General features: G+C 37.6%; 1 protein-coding gene across 1 annotated transcript in view; it reads right to left on the bottom strand.

The window, feature by feature from the left end:
* Window positions 1-1,783: 1,783 nt before the first annotated feature.
* Window positions 1,784-16,536, bottom strand: part of LOC113234151 (transcription factor SOX-9-like) — a 29,668-nt gene continuing 14,915 nt past the window's right edge. The window contains exons 2-3 of the mRNA XM_026469420.1: window positions 5,468-5,614; window positions 1,784-2,626 (exon numbers count right to left, since the gene is read on the bottom strand). Of these exons, the coding sequence (XP_026325205.1) occupies window positions 2,224-2,626; window positions 5,468-5,614 (550 nt within the window). The 3' untranslated portion in view covers window positions 1,784-2,223. The remainder of the gene's footprint in view (window positions 2,627-5,467; window positions 5,615-16,536) is intronic.

Below are 16,536 nucleotides of genomic sequence, written 5' to 3'. Positions count from 1 at the left end.
AGTTTTAACAAGTATTATAAGTACGTACTGTTTTAAATTTTCTAGCATTATTCCACACATGTAAGCACTGGCTTAGGGTTCGGGATCTGATTTCGACGCTGCGCAGACGCCGCGGTGTCGGCTTACAGCTGCGCCCGATTCTCTGTCGAGATTCACACGAACTGTCTCTGTCCACTTGAACTGCAACTTGATGAGCTGGCTACAAGATTGTCGGGGCTTATTATTTTGTTTAAGTTTCTATCATATGCAACGTAAAATGCTTTATAATAATACCCTTCTTTTGTTTTGACTAGAAATATCAAATTGCATATGACTTTACTGAATTCTTTTGTATAAATGACTCTATTGAAAGAAATGTGACAAACATAGAAACGCTATGCCAGTATGCAATTTATTTACTTATGATTTAAGAGTTCAATAGTTTCTTATTTAAAATAGTTTTCGATATACTTATTTTTATTTAGATCGATCTCTTATTTGTTAATATAATAATATCCTAACTATTATGAATTTGTTTTAAGATCTTATAAAAAACCCTCGTTATTTGTGCACATTGTGTTGAAAACCGAGAAGGGTAATCGAAACCTCTTCACACTGACGTTGTGCAGATTAAAGCGTAAAATTGAGCGTAGTGCCCTCCGCCCCAGTAATTAATATCTCATGTGTTGACGCACAAAAACCACTGTAAAGTATTCAATATCTACGCCTGCCACTGTGCCTGCGCTGCTGGGTCGGTCCGTCTGAAACGCGAGCCGCCGCACGAGCCACAAGCTCCATTTGCATTAAATCTTAATAATGCAAACCATGATGCACCATTACAACTTCATAATGACCTTATTTTGACGCGTTTTCCTAGTAGCATCTCGGAATTAGGATCTTTTGCTAATATGTCAACGTTCCAAGGAAAAAAGTTGTATCGATATTTTAGAATGTTTTTCTATTATTAGATGAAGAAAAAAGAAGGGGAGAGAGGGGCATGACAAAGGGGGTTAGTTAGTTAAAGGGGTTAATTAATACTCAGGTCATCCATAAAGTAACTACTTTAGTATGATATAAGGAGGTTCTTTTCAATAAATAACTTACTAACAAACAACTACTTACGCTCGGGATGACATCTGCTTATCTGCAGGCGGCACATCAGAACAGGCGGAGAGATAAATCGGCCGAGTGCCTTCTGAAGTCGCATAATTACATAATCGATATACATATGTAGTGGCCTCATTAGCCTGCGAAAATTGCTCGATAAGGGTAGAATAAAGAGGCTTTGTACGCGCATTGGTCGCCGGGTGAGCGCCGGAAGCGCGCAGCGCATACTTCGCTGCCCGGTCGCCTGCGCCGGGGCAGTAGGGGTCGCGTATCGCAGATACCTAAAGAGGATAACGCTTCTGAGAATGTTCGTATTACGCTTGTCACATGAAATTAACCAATGAAATGAAATATAAATCGTAATAAACACTAAATGAGATTGCCCAAAAAAACAAAACAAAGTTTTACAAGTCCGCAAAATAAGTAGCTATTTGCAGATATAAAACACAAAAACATATTTCAAGTATTTTATTTTGATACAGTAACATTAACTTTAATGTACTTAATCATCACAATGACATCTTAAGTCCTATTTTCTTAGAGCTTACTTACAGAGTAATTTACATTAAAAACTTACCTAATGCTAAGTTTTGTTTTAGCTTTGGAACATAATTATAGCTATTCTTTAAATAATTATCAACTTAAAATACTTACAGCTACAACTAAAAATGTAGAGACAATATTACTTGGTATGCAAAGTACCTATTTTGAAACATGGAAAAGTTTATATCATACAATTTTTATTCACAAACCAAATAAGAGTTCGTTGAAGTAATTATTAAATCACTGCAAACTTCAACAGCAATATCTTTAATCTATAAACATGGCAATGATAATGTTTGTCTAATATAACATCCCTGATTACACGCACGTGCGCGTCTGCAAGCCACCATGTGCCATCATATTATTTACAAATTCTGAATAGCCATGTGACCTATTTTTGTAGGTTATAAAAACATTTTGCAACAACTCTTTTGACCTCGTCAGGTCAGCACACTTTAAAAAAGGTCACAAAAAGAACTAAAGTATTAGTATGACGCCATATTAATTAGTTAAGATTTCGAAGTAGACGAATTATGTTTCAGTCATTGAAAGGGATGAACTTTTAGACACTTTCTAATCACGCAACATTCTTATTTAGGGATGCCCAGTGTGGTACTGCCAGTCCGCACAAGATGGATGCAGATGGGATGGCACAGGTGCGTAAAGCTGCGATGGATGGTGCGCCAAGGAGTGTGTCGTGTAACGAGGCTGTAACTCGTGGTAATCGGGTATTGGACCTGGCTTCAAATACTGATCCAATTCAGCACCATCCGGTGGACCGTCTGCTAGCAACTCTCCAGACTCTACTTCTATTCTCGAGAAATCAATTTGAGATCTCTCTGGGGAAGGTTCTCGTTTCAATCTTGCAGAAGTTGAGGTGGGTGGTGGTTTGCGCCGCCGTGGCTGATATTTGTAATCGGGGTATTCTCTTTTATGCTGAATTCTCAGTTGGTTTGCTTCTTTCACAAATGGCAGTTTTTCTTCCTCGCTGAGACTTCTGAAAGAAAGAAATAGTTCCTTTAAGACAGTATAATGATTCAATTTGATGCTTAGCTCTATTAGATTCGTTGTCTAGCTTAAGCTCATCACTTCTTTGGGGTTTTGGTAAGCAATCAGACAATTAAAGAAAGATTTGCAAGTAAAAATGATTACTGTAACGCTTATAAAAATAGTCAGTACGTCAATAGTGTCGGTAAGTAACGGTAGCGTGCAGTTTAATTGACCGCGGCCAGCGCCGAAGCGAGCCAGGCAGTGCGATATAATCTCAAGACTATTTCCAGATGTTGTCGCCTTCTTCTCGTCAGCTTGTAACTTACTCTATATTAGTACTACACGTAGACGTATTGTATAAGATTATATAGAGTTATAGTGTAATTCGATTTGTAGGTACATTATATTCACAGCATCGAGTACCTACATAAAAATAACATTTTTACCGAAAGCTATAATTATAAGTATCTATTGCCAGAATGATTCTCGACAGAGAGGTTTAAAACACACACAAACAAAAACTTTATACTGAAGGTTTATTATACAGCTTCTGAATACTTGGACGACAAAAATCCGTATTAGCGACCTGTTTAGCTCTTGCAGGTAGTCTCGATCTAAGATGTTTAAATTAAATGTTGTAATGATAAATGTACTTAAATGTATATTTAAAAAGAGTAACCCTTCGAGTTACTTGCTCATTCTTTTCAAGGGAATCTGCCTTACGAATGAGCTGTAGATTTTAATCAGTATGACGATTTCAGATGTAATTTTGACATATGAAATAAAGATTATTTGACTTTGACTTTGACTAGGTGATATAATATGATGAGATCACTTTCTCTATCGAAGTCATGGATAGGTAATTAGGGTGGGTATCTTACTAAATCTAAACGAGCATAGAATACTAACGGGGGCAGATTTTTAGTCGGCGCGACATTCCAGATTGTTTATAAGATGCGCAGTGACCGTATTATATGCGTCTGGTCGCCGTCTGCCACTGTTATAATTAGTGCTCCTACAGATAATTTATGTTCGTCTCCGACTTGGAAAAATTTACATTTGACCTCGATAATTACCTACACGTATATCATTAGGATAACACTGCTAATTTTTACAGCTGCTCGCTTATGAAATATTGTTCTTTTCCTGTTTAAATAATTTTTTTAAACATTTCCAGGGTAGAAATATTCAAAAAGTGGAATTAGTTTAATGAATCAGTGTTTTCCGTTGGTGCTAACAAAAAATTAGAAGACTTATTTACTAGACACAAACGAAACGACACGTAGTATTGTAATTAAGAAAGAAAGAAAGAAAATACATGTTACAAGTACAATATTATGATTTTATGCTGTGCACTGAAAAGCGCCCAACTCGGCAAATACTGTGGCGAAGCCACAGCGTTGGTTTTCAGTAGAACCTTTTCGAAGTGGCCGATTTAAATATAAAAAATTACAAATAAAATTAAAAAGAAAATAGAAAATGTGGATGCGAATTAAAATAAGTACAACATATGTATAAGTAACTTAATTCGTTTAGAAAAATAAAATTGCCATATGCCTACAGCGTTTTCAAATAGTTCACTCTGTCTTCGTGTATTTTATGTTTCTCGGTGCGGTGTAGATACAAATAAAATTTCTCCAGGTGTATTTTGCAGTATTAAAATGTGCTCTCGGAGTTTACTTTTGAAAGTATACACGGATTATATTATATAATTTATAGCTAGGTATTTGTATAAAGATGTGGTATTTGTATTTAAATGAGGATATTAGTATGTCGGTATCGATAAGCTGTGCAGTCCACGAGACCTTTGCCCTTGCTAATCTAAGATCAGCAGCGGTGCGGGCGCGATGACAGTCCTAGAGTGCCGACCAATCATAACACTGCAATCAGCCTCTCTTCACCGACTGTTTTCTTTGATGATTCGAGGGTTCGCCCGCATAGCTCCGACACGTCATTCTCATGTCATAATACTGGACCGGCCAAGCGCCGAGTATGCGGGTGGCCTAAGACTCTGTTACAACATTTGATGCAATACACTAGTTTCGACATCCAGTTAGCATACATAGATGGTGTAATGTTTCTGCGACTGGCTTAGCTATAAACCTACAGCGATAATCCAGCACAGGTGCCTAATACAGAAAATATCATGTTGATTGAAATTTACATAATTAAAAAGTATGAATCTTGTTTGGTAAACTTTCCATCAAAATTGAAGAAGACAATTTTATAAGAGAAAATTAAACGCTAAGTGATGTGCATCTTGTGATAGAGTTTAATAGCGAAAACGTTTAATCATCGTGATTGGGACGAACGATCCTGTTTCTCTCGTGTCACGCGAATTGGTTTCAACAATTTTTTATTCGAGAGCGGCCGAATGAACCAGAGACAGTTAGAGATGTTATCGGCACAGTTAGCGGTGATAGCATTTTAATGAGTAAACAATCGATGCACGAACGCTGCTGGATGCCGCACGCGCAGCTCCGCCTTTGCCCCTCTCCCGCAACGCTCCCTTTACTTTCACGGCCTCTTTCTTTTCTGGTGGTGACGATTCTTAAAGAACTGAATTCTCAAATTATACAATAATTTATCAATAAATTATTGCAAACATCCCGTAAGTGTCTTTAGATAGATACCTTTAGATAGTAAGAGGTACCTATGTCCTTTGATGTGCAACGAAACAACCACGTCATGGGCAACTACGGTCTCAAATATGAAAGCAAGATTATTAGTGCAGGTATATACTGTGTTGAATAGGAGATGTTAGATATTGTCAGTAATGACTTTCTAGCATCAAGTCTCACATCTGAGTATGTACGCAGTATTGCATAGAAAGCACATTTCCACTTACTTCCACATAGATCCAAGCGACTTGCTAAGCTCAGCGTTGTGTAGCGAGGGTCGCTGCTCTGAAAGGCGCCGGCGCATTGCCTGCGCGAACACCATGAACGCGTTCATCGGCCTCTTTACATGCTTGCGCCTCATGCAACCGCCACCCCTGTCAAACAAACTAACATTTAATAATACCGACATCATTGTATAAATCACTAGTTTTATACTGCTAACAGTAGATACGGACAACAATGGTAGGTCTCTCTTTATACTTAACATTCAATTCTAAGGCACTTATAAGATAAGACAGTCTGAAAAAAAATTCAAATTGACTGAAACTATTGACATTAAAAAGCCTGGTTAATAAATTTATTAATAGTGCATAATTTATTATATGCCAGAGTTGTCAAAATACTACGTATATATTTTTAAACCTTTCTTTCCATCTTTCGTTTCTTCTGATGATGCTTGCATTAAGCGTCGTCAAAAGAAATTGTACTAACAGAAACTTATCACGTCATCTTCAGAAATGGGGAGACTGTAGAAGTCTTTAAACAATAAAAAATAAAGCGGAACCTTAACATCGTGTCAAACATTTCAAAACTCAAAACTTAGGTATAAGAGCCGAAAGTTGGTTTACAAAATTAGCTCCCATATTGATACAATACATAAGAGTTGTAAATAGTTTAAGATTAGGCCCAAGTCACGGTGAAACAAAAAGCTAATGTTGACATAAACAATCGAAAATGCGCACTTGACGGGCGGCGCGGGCGCAAGTCAAATTGGTTTAGCTTTCGGCGTGCGCGCGCGATAATTACAAGGCAACCAAAGCCATCAGGCGACGACTATAAACAAAATAAATTACGACTTCTCCAGTGCGTCGTTGTATACAATGACTTAACCCTTTGTAGTGCCTATAAAGCTGTTCGAAAAAATTTGAAAGCTAGGAGTCAAATACAAGAGGTGTATATGATCAATCCACTAATATTAAGGTAGGTATGCTTAAGTGAAACTTTTGCATGTATGTTGTTTTATCCCGGATTTTGATGTGGATAAATTATATTTGCCTAATCTGGTATATACACGTACTTTTTAAATCTTACGAAATCGCCGTCAGGATCTAATTTTAAAACTGTACATATGTGTTTCACTATGACTGAATCAAATAAAAATAGTGAAGACCAGTGTGGCAAACGCAATTTAAGGAGCTTCACATTGGCCTTCTTAAAAGTTTTCAGTTCGTAAGATTGTAAGTCTCAGTCCAAGAAATGCTCTTGGAGCATGTATTGGTAAACAGTGGTACGTGTCGACAAACAGGCCGAGTGGCCTCACGTCATTTTACACTCGTAAACCTCTCTTATTTTATTACTTTTTTATTTTCTACCGCTGTTCGGGTTTCCTCGCGATCTCAATGCGGACAATAAATTATGTTTTTTTCCAACACTGACACGCCACTAAAACGCGATCGATTTCTAACGGATTACTCTCGGGAAGCAATAATATGTGAGCAATAATTACCTCGGGCTTCGCCGAAACTCTAGCGGCTTCCTTGTTTATTACCGGGAACGAGTTCTACAAACCAATATTTTTACTAGCCAGAATTTGATTATGTGGCGTTTGAAACGGAGATTTGGAATAAGAAATGCTACGAGCTATAAAATTATTGCTATGCTTATAATATACAAGCTTTTAATTAAATTATGTTTCTGATTTGTCAGTTGCAATTTTCATAAAAGTTACATGTAGGTACTTAGACAGTAACTAGGTATTATAAATCTCTGCCAATTGGTACATAAATTGCTGAAGTATGAACATTTGAAGAAGGAAATACTGATGTTGACGCGGTTAGCTAATGATACGTGTTTTATGGATAATAAATCCATATAATAAATTAAGCGCAGCGCAGTACAATGCTTGAAACTTTTATACAAGTATGTGAGCTATAAAGGGAGCGGGGTCTATATGAGACCCACCGCGCAGCAGTGGCGGCCGCGGCATCTGGTTAGTAACATCTCGGCCTCTGACAAACGTTGATAAAACTCGCGTTTCTCTGGCACTTCGGTTGCTCTAAGCTACTTGATACATCATGAACTTAGGTGTATTATTTTTATTTTCGGCGTAACTCATAACGACTACATACGAAGAATTAAGTTTCGTTATACTAAAACTTTTAATCTATGTTGTTTCCGCCTCATAATAATGTTGTGCTGTTATGCACACGGTAATTTAAAAATAAAATAGATTTTTTTTCAGTTTGTTGAGTACAGAACAAAGATTACCTCCGTAAACACGCGGAAATTAATTTCCACATAACATAAAACTTCAAGAGTCAAAATGAGCGATAATAAATCAGTTCCTTGCGTTATTATAGATGTGTTCTCAGATTTTAATTAGAAAAGGGTTTAAAGGGAGATTGAACGACAGACGGTGACAAAAAGTTTTATTGCCGAGTTATGATTTATTGTCAGATTTGTCAGCTATGACAGACGCACGTGTAGAGTGACTAGAAATCATTGTTAATGATTTTTTATTGGTAATCACCGTGTAATAAAACACGTAAAGCATCTGGACCGGATCGTTCGTTTAATATACACCGGCTTTACCATCATTAGTATAATACTTAGTGCTCTTATGAAGCTTAAATGATTTGTAAGTCCGTTAAGAATGATACAAATACTTTGAGTTAGTATTAGAAAAGTAGACTTCATCATCATAGTGTTGCCCAAAGGCAAGGCCGAGACGAGACTAACTCAATGTTGGTATTGGTCTTGCGTCAGTATACCTGGACTTGGTATGGGTCTTGATATTGCAAATTCAGTCTTGGTCTTGCTACAAGAGTCTCGCAAGTCTTGTAATTACCTATTGCTAATTCATAAATATTAAGTAATAATATTGCCGATTATCGTGAACCGCATTTATCATGATGATTGACGATGACTGGTGTCGTAAAAAGTTTTACGATTAATAACTATTCTTTAAACTATAATTTAAAAATATTTTTCCATGTAGTAGAGAATAAGACAGCGTCAAAATGTGCACGGCAACACTAACGAGTCATCTTGCATTTTCATGACGTCATCGAGTAGTCATAGACTTCAATATCAAATAAATAATTTTTTTAAAGTTTTTGATGGTTGACTTGCCATTGACTGTACATAAATATTTGGAAAAACGGTATTTGAAAAAACCTATTTTAAGTTTATAAAATACTGTTTGATGTATATGTAATTCTATTTGCATTATATATAAATAAATAAAAAACAATAAAAATGAAAAAAATAACAATAAAAATCTAAAAACAAAATCTTAGAGACTCTTGCGTCTTGCAGATTTTTTTGACTCAGTCTTGTTCTTGTACAAACCTTGCACCTTACATTTATTTGGACTTGGTCTTGGTTTTGGTCTTACGTTTTTGCAAGACTAAGACCAAGACTGATTTTGGGCAATGCTATTCAGTATACGACCAGCATCCATAAGCACAAGAAGAAGGAGAGGCCGGTATGCTATTTATATTGTACCTACTTAAATTGTAGGTACAGTCTGTGGTCGGCACCTACTTACTTCATTACAATTGATTCAGGCTAATGAGAATGTTAGTTGCTGATACGTATCTACTTCATCACATCGTCGTCATCATCAACCCTCTTGGGTCTGGGACCGGTTTCCCCTAACGAGAGAGCGTTTAGATTTTGGTCTATCACGCCGACCTAATGATGATTGGGGATTTTTTTACGATACTAAGAGACAGGACAAACAAGTTGCGATCTTGGTTATAAGCGACACGCTGGTCTATATCAGTTGCAGTGCACTCGGAGCTTTAAATCCCAAAGATCTGAGGGGCACTGCCACCGCACCCGTCACCCTGAGACAAAAGTTGACAAGTCCCATATGTCTGTAATTTCACCAACACCCTTACCGTTTCATTTACCATTCCATGCGTCAAAGAGCATTCAAACCTCCTCAGTTATTCAAATTTGTTTTAGTATTTAGTAGTTTAGATTTTAGTATGTAACTTTTACCGAATACGTGACAGTTAAATAACCAAGAAATAGATAAGAATCACTAAAGTAATTTAAGAAACCTTTTCTAAACAGCTGTGTTAGTCCACAGTGTTCTAATGAAACAAAGGCATCTGGAACAAATCATACAGAATTAAGTATATATTTTTTTTAAATACAACAAACGATTTACGAACGTAGTCATCGGATTGATTGAAGTACCTACATGCGATATTAACATTGCCCATGTTTAAGTGCGTGTTTTAATAGCAGTGGAGCTCCTTGTGAAAGAATTCTTCCCGGGAAGGACTGCCACCTCCTATTTCTGCTGCCAAGATGTTATGTGAGCATTATTGCGTTCCGGTTTTGAAGGAAAAGGGTGCTGGTGAAATTATAGGGCACATGGGACTTGTCAACTTATATCTCAGGGAGACGGGTGCAGTGGAATAGTGTCCCACAGGTCTTGGCGATTTAAAGCTCGTAGTGGCACTGCAACTGTTATGAACATGCGTGCTGCTTACCACCAGGCGTTCGACTTCTTCGACCCGTTATTTGTTATCATAAAAAAAACGTACGGTATGTGTATGTTTATCATACGAATATATTTGATGGATGTAATTTGATCTACAAGTCTTTAAAAAAACCTGTTGATTTTCGATTTACTTACCAAAGCTACCTGACATTTTAAAGCTTGTATAAATTATTGCCAAAATTATTTCCACGTGTCACGTTTTCGGTGGCGACAGCGATATTTTAACGGTGTGCGCTGAGTAGGTAAGGCAGGCGTGCTGGCCATTGTTTTGGTTTCACTAATATTGTTGTAATATTTAGGCACGCGCGGTATCGACGAATCAAGGGGCTTTTACACTGGCTTAATGTACCTACACTAGTGTAAACTAGCTAGTGTACAAAAATGCGAAGTCACTGGTGTGCTGATAATAGTGTCAACTAGCTTGTGTTATAATTCATTCACCTTCTTTAGTATTGATTGGCATTTGAATACTTATCTGTCTTAACTAGAATTATTTAAATTGTAATTTAAAGTGAAATAAACTACTTGTTATTTATTAAATCGTTTTTTATACTTAAACATAAAAAAGAGCGCATTTGGAAAGCGACGACGAGGTCGACGATGGAGCCCGCACATCTATTTAACGCCTATTCGCTCTCGTTTTGAAAAAGCTAGTTGATAGCGTTCAGGAAATAAGTCTGCAGGCAGAGAATACCACTCCATAGCACTTCGCCATATTAAGAAATGTGAACGCATTACACTTACTAACATTTATAGTAAAACTTCAAGCCTGAAGTTTAACTAAATGCCTGAAATACCTACAATACCTACTCCTGATTTTTTTAATAGGTCACAATTTTGTTTTTCAAAGTATATTGCCTTGCTATTCGCACAATTTTGCATTCGTTGGAACCATTGTGAAAGGCAGTGCGACCGTGGGGACCTCTTCAATGGCTTCTCGAAACGCATTCACCGCCGCTTCCGGGCTTGTAAATCGAAAACCTCCAAGTTTATCTCTCATTTTTGGAAATAAAAAGAAGAAGAAGTGAAGAACGATATTGCTTCGGGGACGCTTTTCGCGAACTTTTTCTAACACTCTGGGCAAGCAGGTATTCACACACCAATCAGTAGTCACTACCCTTTGGTCTTCAAGCGCTATATTAGTGAAATGTCATGATTTTCCGAAGAAAGAGCAATCATTTTCCGTGCTCCGACTTTTTTCGTCGGCGAATCTTCAAAAGGAAAGACCCATTCTGCGGACTGGATTTTTTTTCCGGTTTAAAGCAGTACACCCAGGTTTCGTCACATGTCACGATGTTATATACAGCCAATAATTGTCCTCCATTAAACTCTTTTATCATTTTACGGCACCACACCTACGCACTATTTTAAATTTTTATTGAATTGATATTCAATTATTTTTTGTGAAATTATTCCACTAATTATACTATCCGGCCGGATCGAAGGAATTTTCTCTGAGTGTTCGATCTTTGCATTAATAATTATAACAGTTTAGTTGTAGTCATTGACTAGTCAAACAAAATATTTAAAACGAACAATTTTCTATTTTTAACTGACTTCAAAAAAAGAAAGAGGTTCTCAATTCAACTGTATTTTTTTGCATGTATGTTACGTGATAACTCAAAAATTTGTGAACTGATTTTGATGATTCTTTTTCGTTCGAAAGATTTCATTCAAATATTTTATTCAAATGGGACCAATGCAGAATTCTCAGCATTGGTCCCATTTGAATTTGAATAAAATATTCCACCTCTAAGGGAGGCAAACTGGGGGAAGAATCCGGTGAAACTTAGCAAATAGATGTAATTCCACGAACTTTTGAGGTCGGTTATTTTTTATTTAAAAAAGTTACAGTAGTTAACAAAACAATTATATGGACAGACAATAACGTACAAACCTTAAATAAACTTATTAGATCAGCAAAAGCTTAATTCTCGTCCTCACCATAGCCTCTGTTGCAAAAGTATAACATTTTCTAAATTCTAGTATGCCAATTTAGGCTGAGTGAAAACTTAAGTACGGAGGCCATTGGCTGAGGAAGTCGTAAACCGCCAGCGAGCTGTCATCTGTGCGGCCCGCCCACGCTATTTCTGCTTTCGATGTGCGCGCGTGCCGCCCTGCTAAGTTCGTAAATTTACTGATGGAACGTTATGCTGGACAGTTGTTGACCGACCTCTACATATAAATGGACTTGCCAAGACTTTGCTAACTAGTTATGAACATCAATAAGCACGTCACACATATTTCAATGGCATATTATTCGTTACTGATATACCTTTTTCATCAGCTTACATTGCAATGAGCATTTAAAGTTACATTATTAAATACACCATTTATTAAAAGAGATTAGGGTGACACTGAGACATTCATAACACAAAACAAAAGAAACTTGTACTTTCATAATGTTTACGAATAATTTCAGTTATACATAACATTAAATTGTTCTAAGTTACAAAACATTAATTAAAAACTGTTACTTGTATGTGTATAGTATTTTTCATACAAGCCACAAAGTTGCAGTGAAATGGGGTAGTATACTCTCCCTCAGTGGTGAGAGGCTGGAATCTTGTAAACATCCCCATCAGGCGGGACAGTTATCTTTAGTGCTCGTTACTGTGGGCTATAAAATAAATAACAGCGCTGTAAAACTAACAGTAGCCGACGAATGACTTTAGAATAGGGCACAAAATAAGAAATGTTTCGTGAAGAAGGCTAAATTTTAAGTATCAACGCTATTTATATGTATGGTATTTGTTTTGAGGCTACAAACGATGTTAAATCAACATCACCTTGAGTGAAAATCATCGAAATTGGCTGAATCCATCGATTCCAATCAAATTCAGTTGCACATTTTTTTACCTGCCTAAAAACCAAATGTAGTTTTTTTACCCATCATCTTCAACAGTAAATATTGAAGATGATGGGTAAAAATACTTACATAATTTTAATTCTAAATCAGTGTTTCCGAAACATTCTTCTGCCATGGCCCGGTAATTTTCATACTGCTTCTTAATGACCCACTCAATAATTTTAAACCCAAGCTGGTTACATTAAGTAAAATAATGTTATTGTAGTCAATATATAATCAAGTTAAATATTTCTTCGGCTGTCGTTCTTGCTGGTGCTCTCTTGTCAGTCAGTTGTCAGGCGCCGTTTACGAATATTTACTCGTACGATGCGTCGATCGATAGTAGTTATTTGCGTAGGTATTTTGAATGTTGCGACCCGGTATTTTATTTTGATGGCCCGGTGCCGGGTCGCGACCCACCAATTGGAAAACGCTGTTCTAAACTGTATACCAAACTATATATTCTTTTCAAACTCTCTCCTTAGAGGACATTCGTGCGCAATGACGTATATTTTTAATGCTAGGATTTACTGAATTTTAGATTTTTGGGTGACATAATACTATTTTTTTTAAAGTCAACAAGGGGTTAAAGGTCGGTAAAAGTTAACGCCGACATTCTAAAGGGCAGTGATTGCCCTAGTGGCACCTCGACCACATTTTAGAGATAAAGGGTATTTTATTAGGCATGTAATTAGGAGATACTACAGCACACCTGGTTCGAGGGCCTGGGAAAATGGGGAAGCCCTCGAGAAAGGGGTGCCTTATCAATTAACAATTTTATCAAGTATTGGAATTCCATTGTGAGACATTTTATCGGACTATATTGAAGGGCTGGATTCTCCCATACGTTGAAACAGGAACTATGAACATGTACAGGCGCAGAAAAGCCGCCACCGCGTTATTACGTTCTTTTGTCAGTTCTATCTATATATGGATATATTTTGCATATTGTGCCATTAAAAATAATAATAATAATAACGCACACACTCAACCTAGCCCCGCACTAGGGAATCCCAGTGTCGCGGGTGCTATGGACACATACATAGACAACCACAAAGTACACTCAAACTCACGAGAGAAATAAATGTAAGCCATACAAATATTTCTCCTGGCCCGGGAATAAAAATATCCTGGGACCTCTGCGTGGCAGTCCGGCGTGGTACCCGTTCGGCCACGGAGGCATTCAGCCATTGAAAATAAAATTAAATCTACTTTTGAATTCGCAGGCTTTATTTGCCTAAATTATCTTAATTGTGTAGGTCGTGGTCAATGTACAATGCACAAAGTGAGTAATAAATAAGGGCGTAGCTTACCGAGTATATTATTTACTTGTAAATGTATATTGATAAACCAATGTAGTTTCTGCGAATACTATCCCACTGCAAGCGTGATTGGTCCTACATCCCGGAAGTTTTAGTACTGCTTCTGTACTTAGAACACTATCAATATTAAACAGGGTCATCCCATAAGAGCTGCGAGATTTTTAGGTGATGATTATGCCCATAAACACGACCAACTTTTAATACTATGAGGATCCCGCTGAAAAAAATTCGTACAGAGTTTTTAAGTACTTTCGTTTATACCGTTCGACCCCAATGTATGGAAACCAGATTTAATTTCTATTTCAGAGAGGTATTGACAGTATATTTTTTTTCGTATTAATGGGTATAATCACCCCTTAATAATTGCACAGACCGTTAAGGGTCCCTCTGAACTGTTATAACTATTTGGTCGAACAGTGAAGATTATTCTCAAAGTAGTCTTAAAGTCCTGTAAATCAATGTGAAATGACATGGGTGTCAATCGTAACCTTCATATGATAAATCAACATATATGGTCATATATCAAAAGTGCTTTTATTATATGAAGGTCCTAAAAATTAAGTATGTTAAGTATATGGAATTTTATAACTCTCCTATTTAGGTGTATACAAGTTAACAAAAAATTTTAACAAAAACTTCACCTAAAAACTTTTTGCAGATATGGCCTTATTACATCTCGGGCATGAATGCGTGCTTGTTGTATCTTAAAAAAAAATGTTTTATGAAATTGGATCGATTTGTAAAATTTGTTTGTTTTTATGTCTCCCCTTCCATCCCGCCGATATTAAATATTCGGAGGCCAATTCGTTAGTTATTTTAGCAAATTTTAATCGCCGTGCGCAAACATTGACGTCAGCGTACTTTTCTTAACTAGATACAAGACGAAATAAATAGAATGTTAGTCGAAGCAACGAAGGTATGGTACCTTCGGCATGTCAGGATCGTAGCAACTGCAGGACCCTAAACTCTGCCTGGGTAGACAGAAGCTACGGACATAACAAAAATACGGAATAGTTATAATGTTAAATGAACACAAATCTTTTAAAATCAGAACGTGTACCACCTTTTCTTTTTCAAACAAAACTGTATCGAAGTTGACAACGTCTTCTACATCGCGAGATATTATTTATTAATGTAAGTCATGTGCACATAGATACCAAAACTGAAGATTTATCCATATAAATAAAGCAAACCAAGTGTAGGTAACCTGTTTTAGGCTGTAGATTGATATTTCATTAGGTACAGTGTAAATTTTGAGGTGTACCAATAACTGTTTTAAAGTACAATCCTTGACCAGCGCAACAAAATATCGAGTGCTCCGATAATTTTATGTATCGCTTTAATGTAAGTCCTTGATTTACTTTCATCGAGTCAATTAGTCCACTCCTACGCAGACGTGGTGACGTGACGCATGGGAACGCATCTGTGTCCATATTACTTATATCCTTGACATATTTATGTCATTAGTACTACTAGTAGGTAAGCAAGTAAGATTAAGGGGAGGTGCCTATACCACACATCTCCTTATAAGAGAACGGGGACGGGCATCTATTACTCACTGTGAATAGCGTGATAATAGATAGATAGCAAGGGCTTTCAATTTCGCTGCACTTTCTCGTCAGAGTAAATCAAGACTCCGCAATGCTCCGGGGACTTTTCGACTACTTAGTCGAAAACCCCTACAGAATCAAACCCGAGCGACCGGCGGCATTCGGCGGTTGATACGTTTTCAGCGGACTCTGCGGTACGCTGGCGGACGCTCGTGGTATCATAAGGGATATCCCTCATTTCTCAAAACTCTACGATGCTTTTCCCCCGTTTGCCAATTTGCGTTGGCCCTTACAGTCGAGTTTCTTGTTATGATTGATATGTTTATGTGTATCTACTGACCCGAGAGACAGGGTATTCCTGAGAGACTACGGGCTCGCTGGTAAGACCAAGGGTACAGCGGGCGTCAAGGCCAGGCCCTTCGTAAGTGATACGCCTTCACAGGCGTCTCTGGCGGACCCGGACTTGGGTATGGACTCGCTGGAGTTTATGGTGAGCTGCAGAGACGGAAATGTTTGTGTGCCCCGGTGGCGTGTGGCCGAGGCGACTATCTCGTGCGTAGCTAACGCGTCTTAGTAGCAGTTTAATTGAGGGCCAGAAGCGAGGAACGTGTGAGTCACGTGAGTGGTCCTTTAAGTTGGAAGCAATGTCCGGACATTGTCGCACGACACTGCGACCGACATCTCCGGCACTAGCCCAGAGATAACCTAGATATCCTCCGGTCTCGCCATTCGATTAGGTTATTGGGAACTGGAGAGACGTTTTTCGGCGTCGGGAAGTGAGCGTGCTTTACTGCGCCGCCACCAATGAGGAGATTTGGTAGTGGACTTAAGAGTTGAC

Source organism: Hyposmocoma kahamanoa, unplaced genomic scaffold, assembly GCF_003589595.1.
Source record: "Hyposmocoma kahamanoa isolate Upper Pololo Valley unplaced genomic scaffold, ASM358959v1 81, whole genome shotgun sequence".
Taxonomy (NCBI): Eukaryota; Metazoa; Arthropoda; class Insecta; order Lepidoptera; family Cosmopterigidae; genus Hyposmocoma; species Hyposmocoma kahamanoa.
This window is presented reverse-complemented; position numbering and strand designations above follow the sequence as displayed.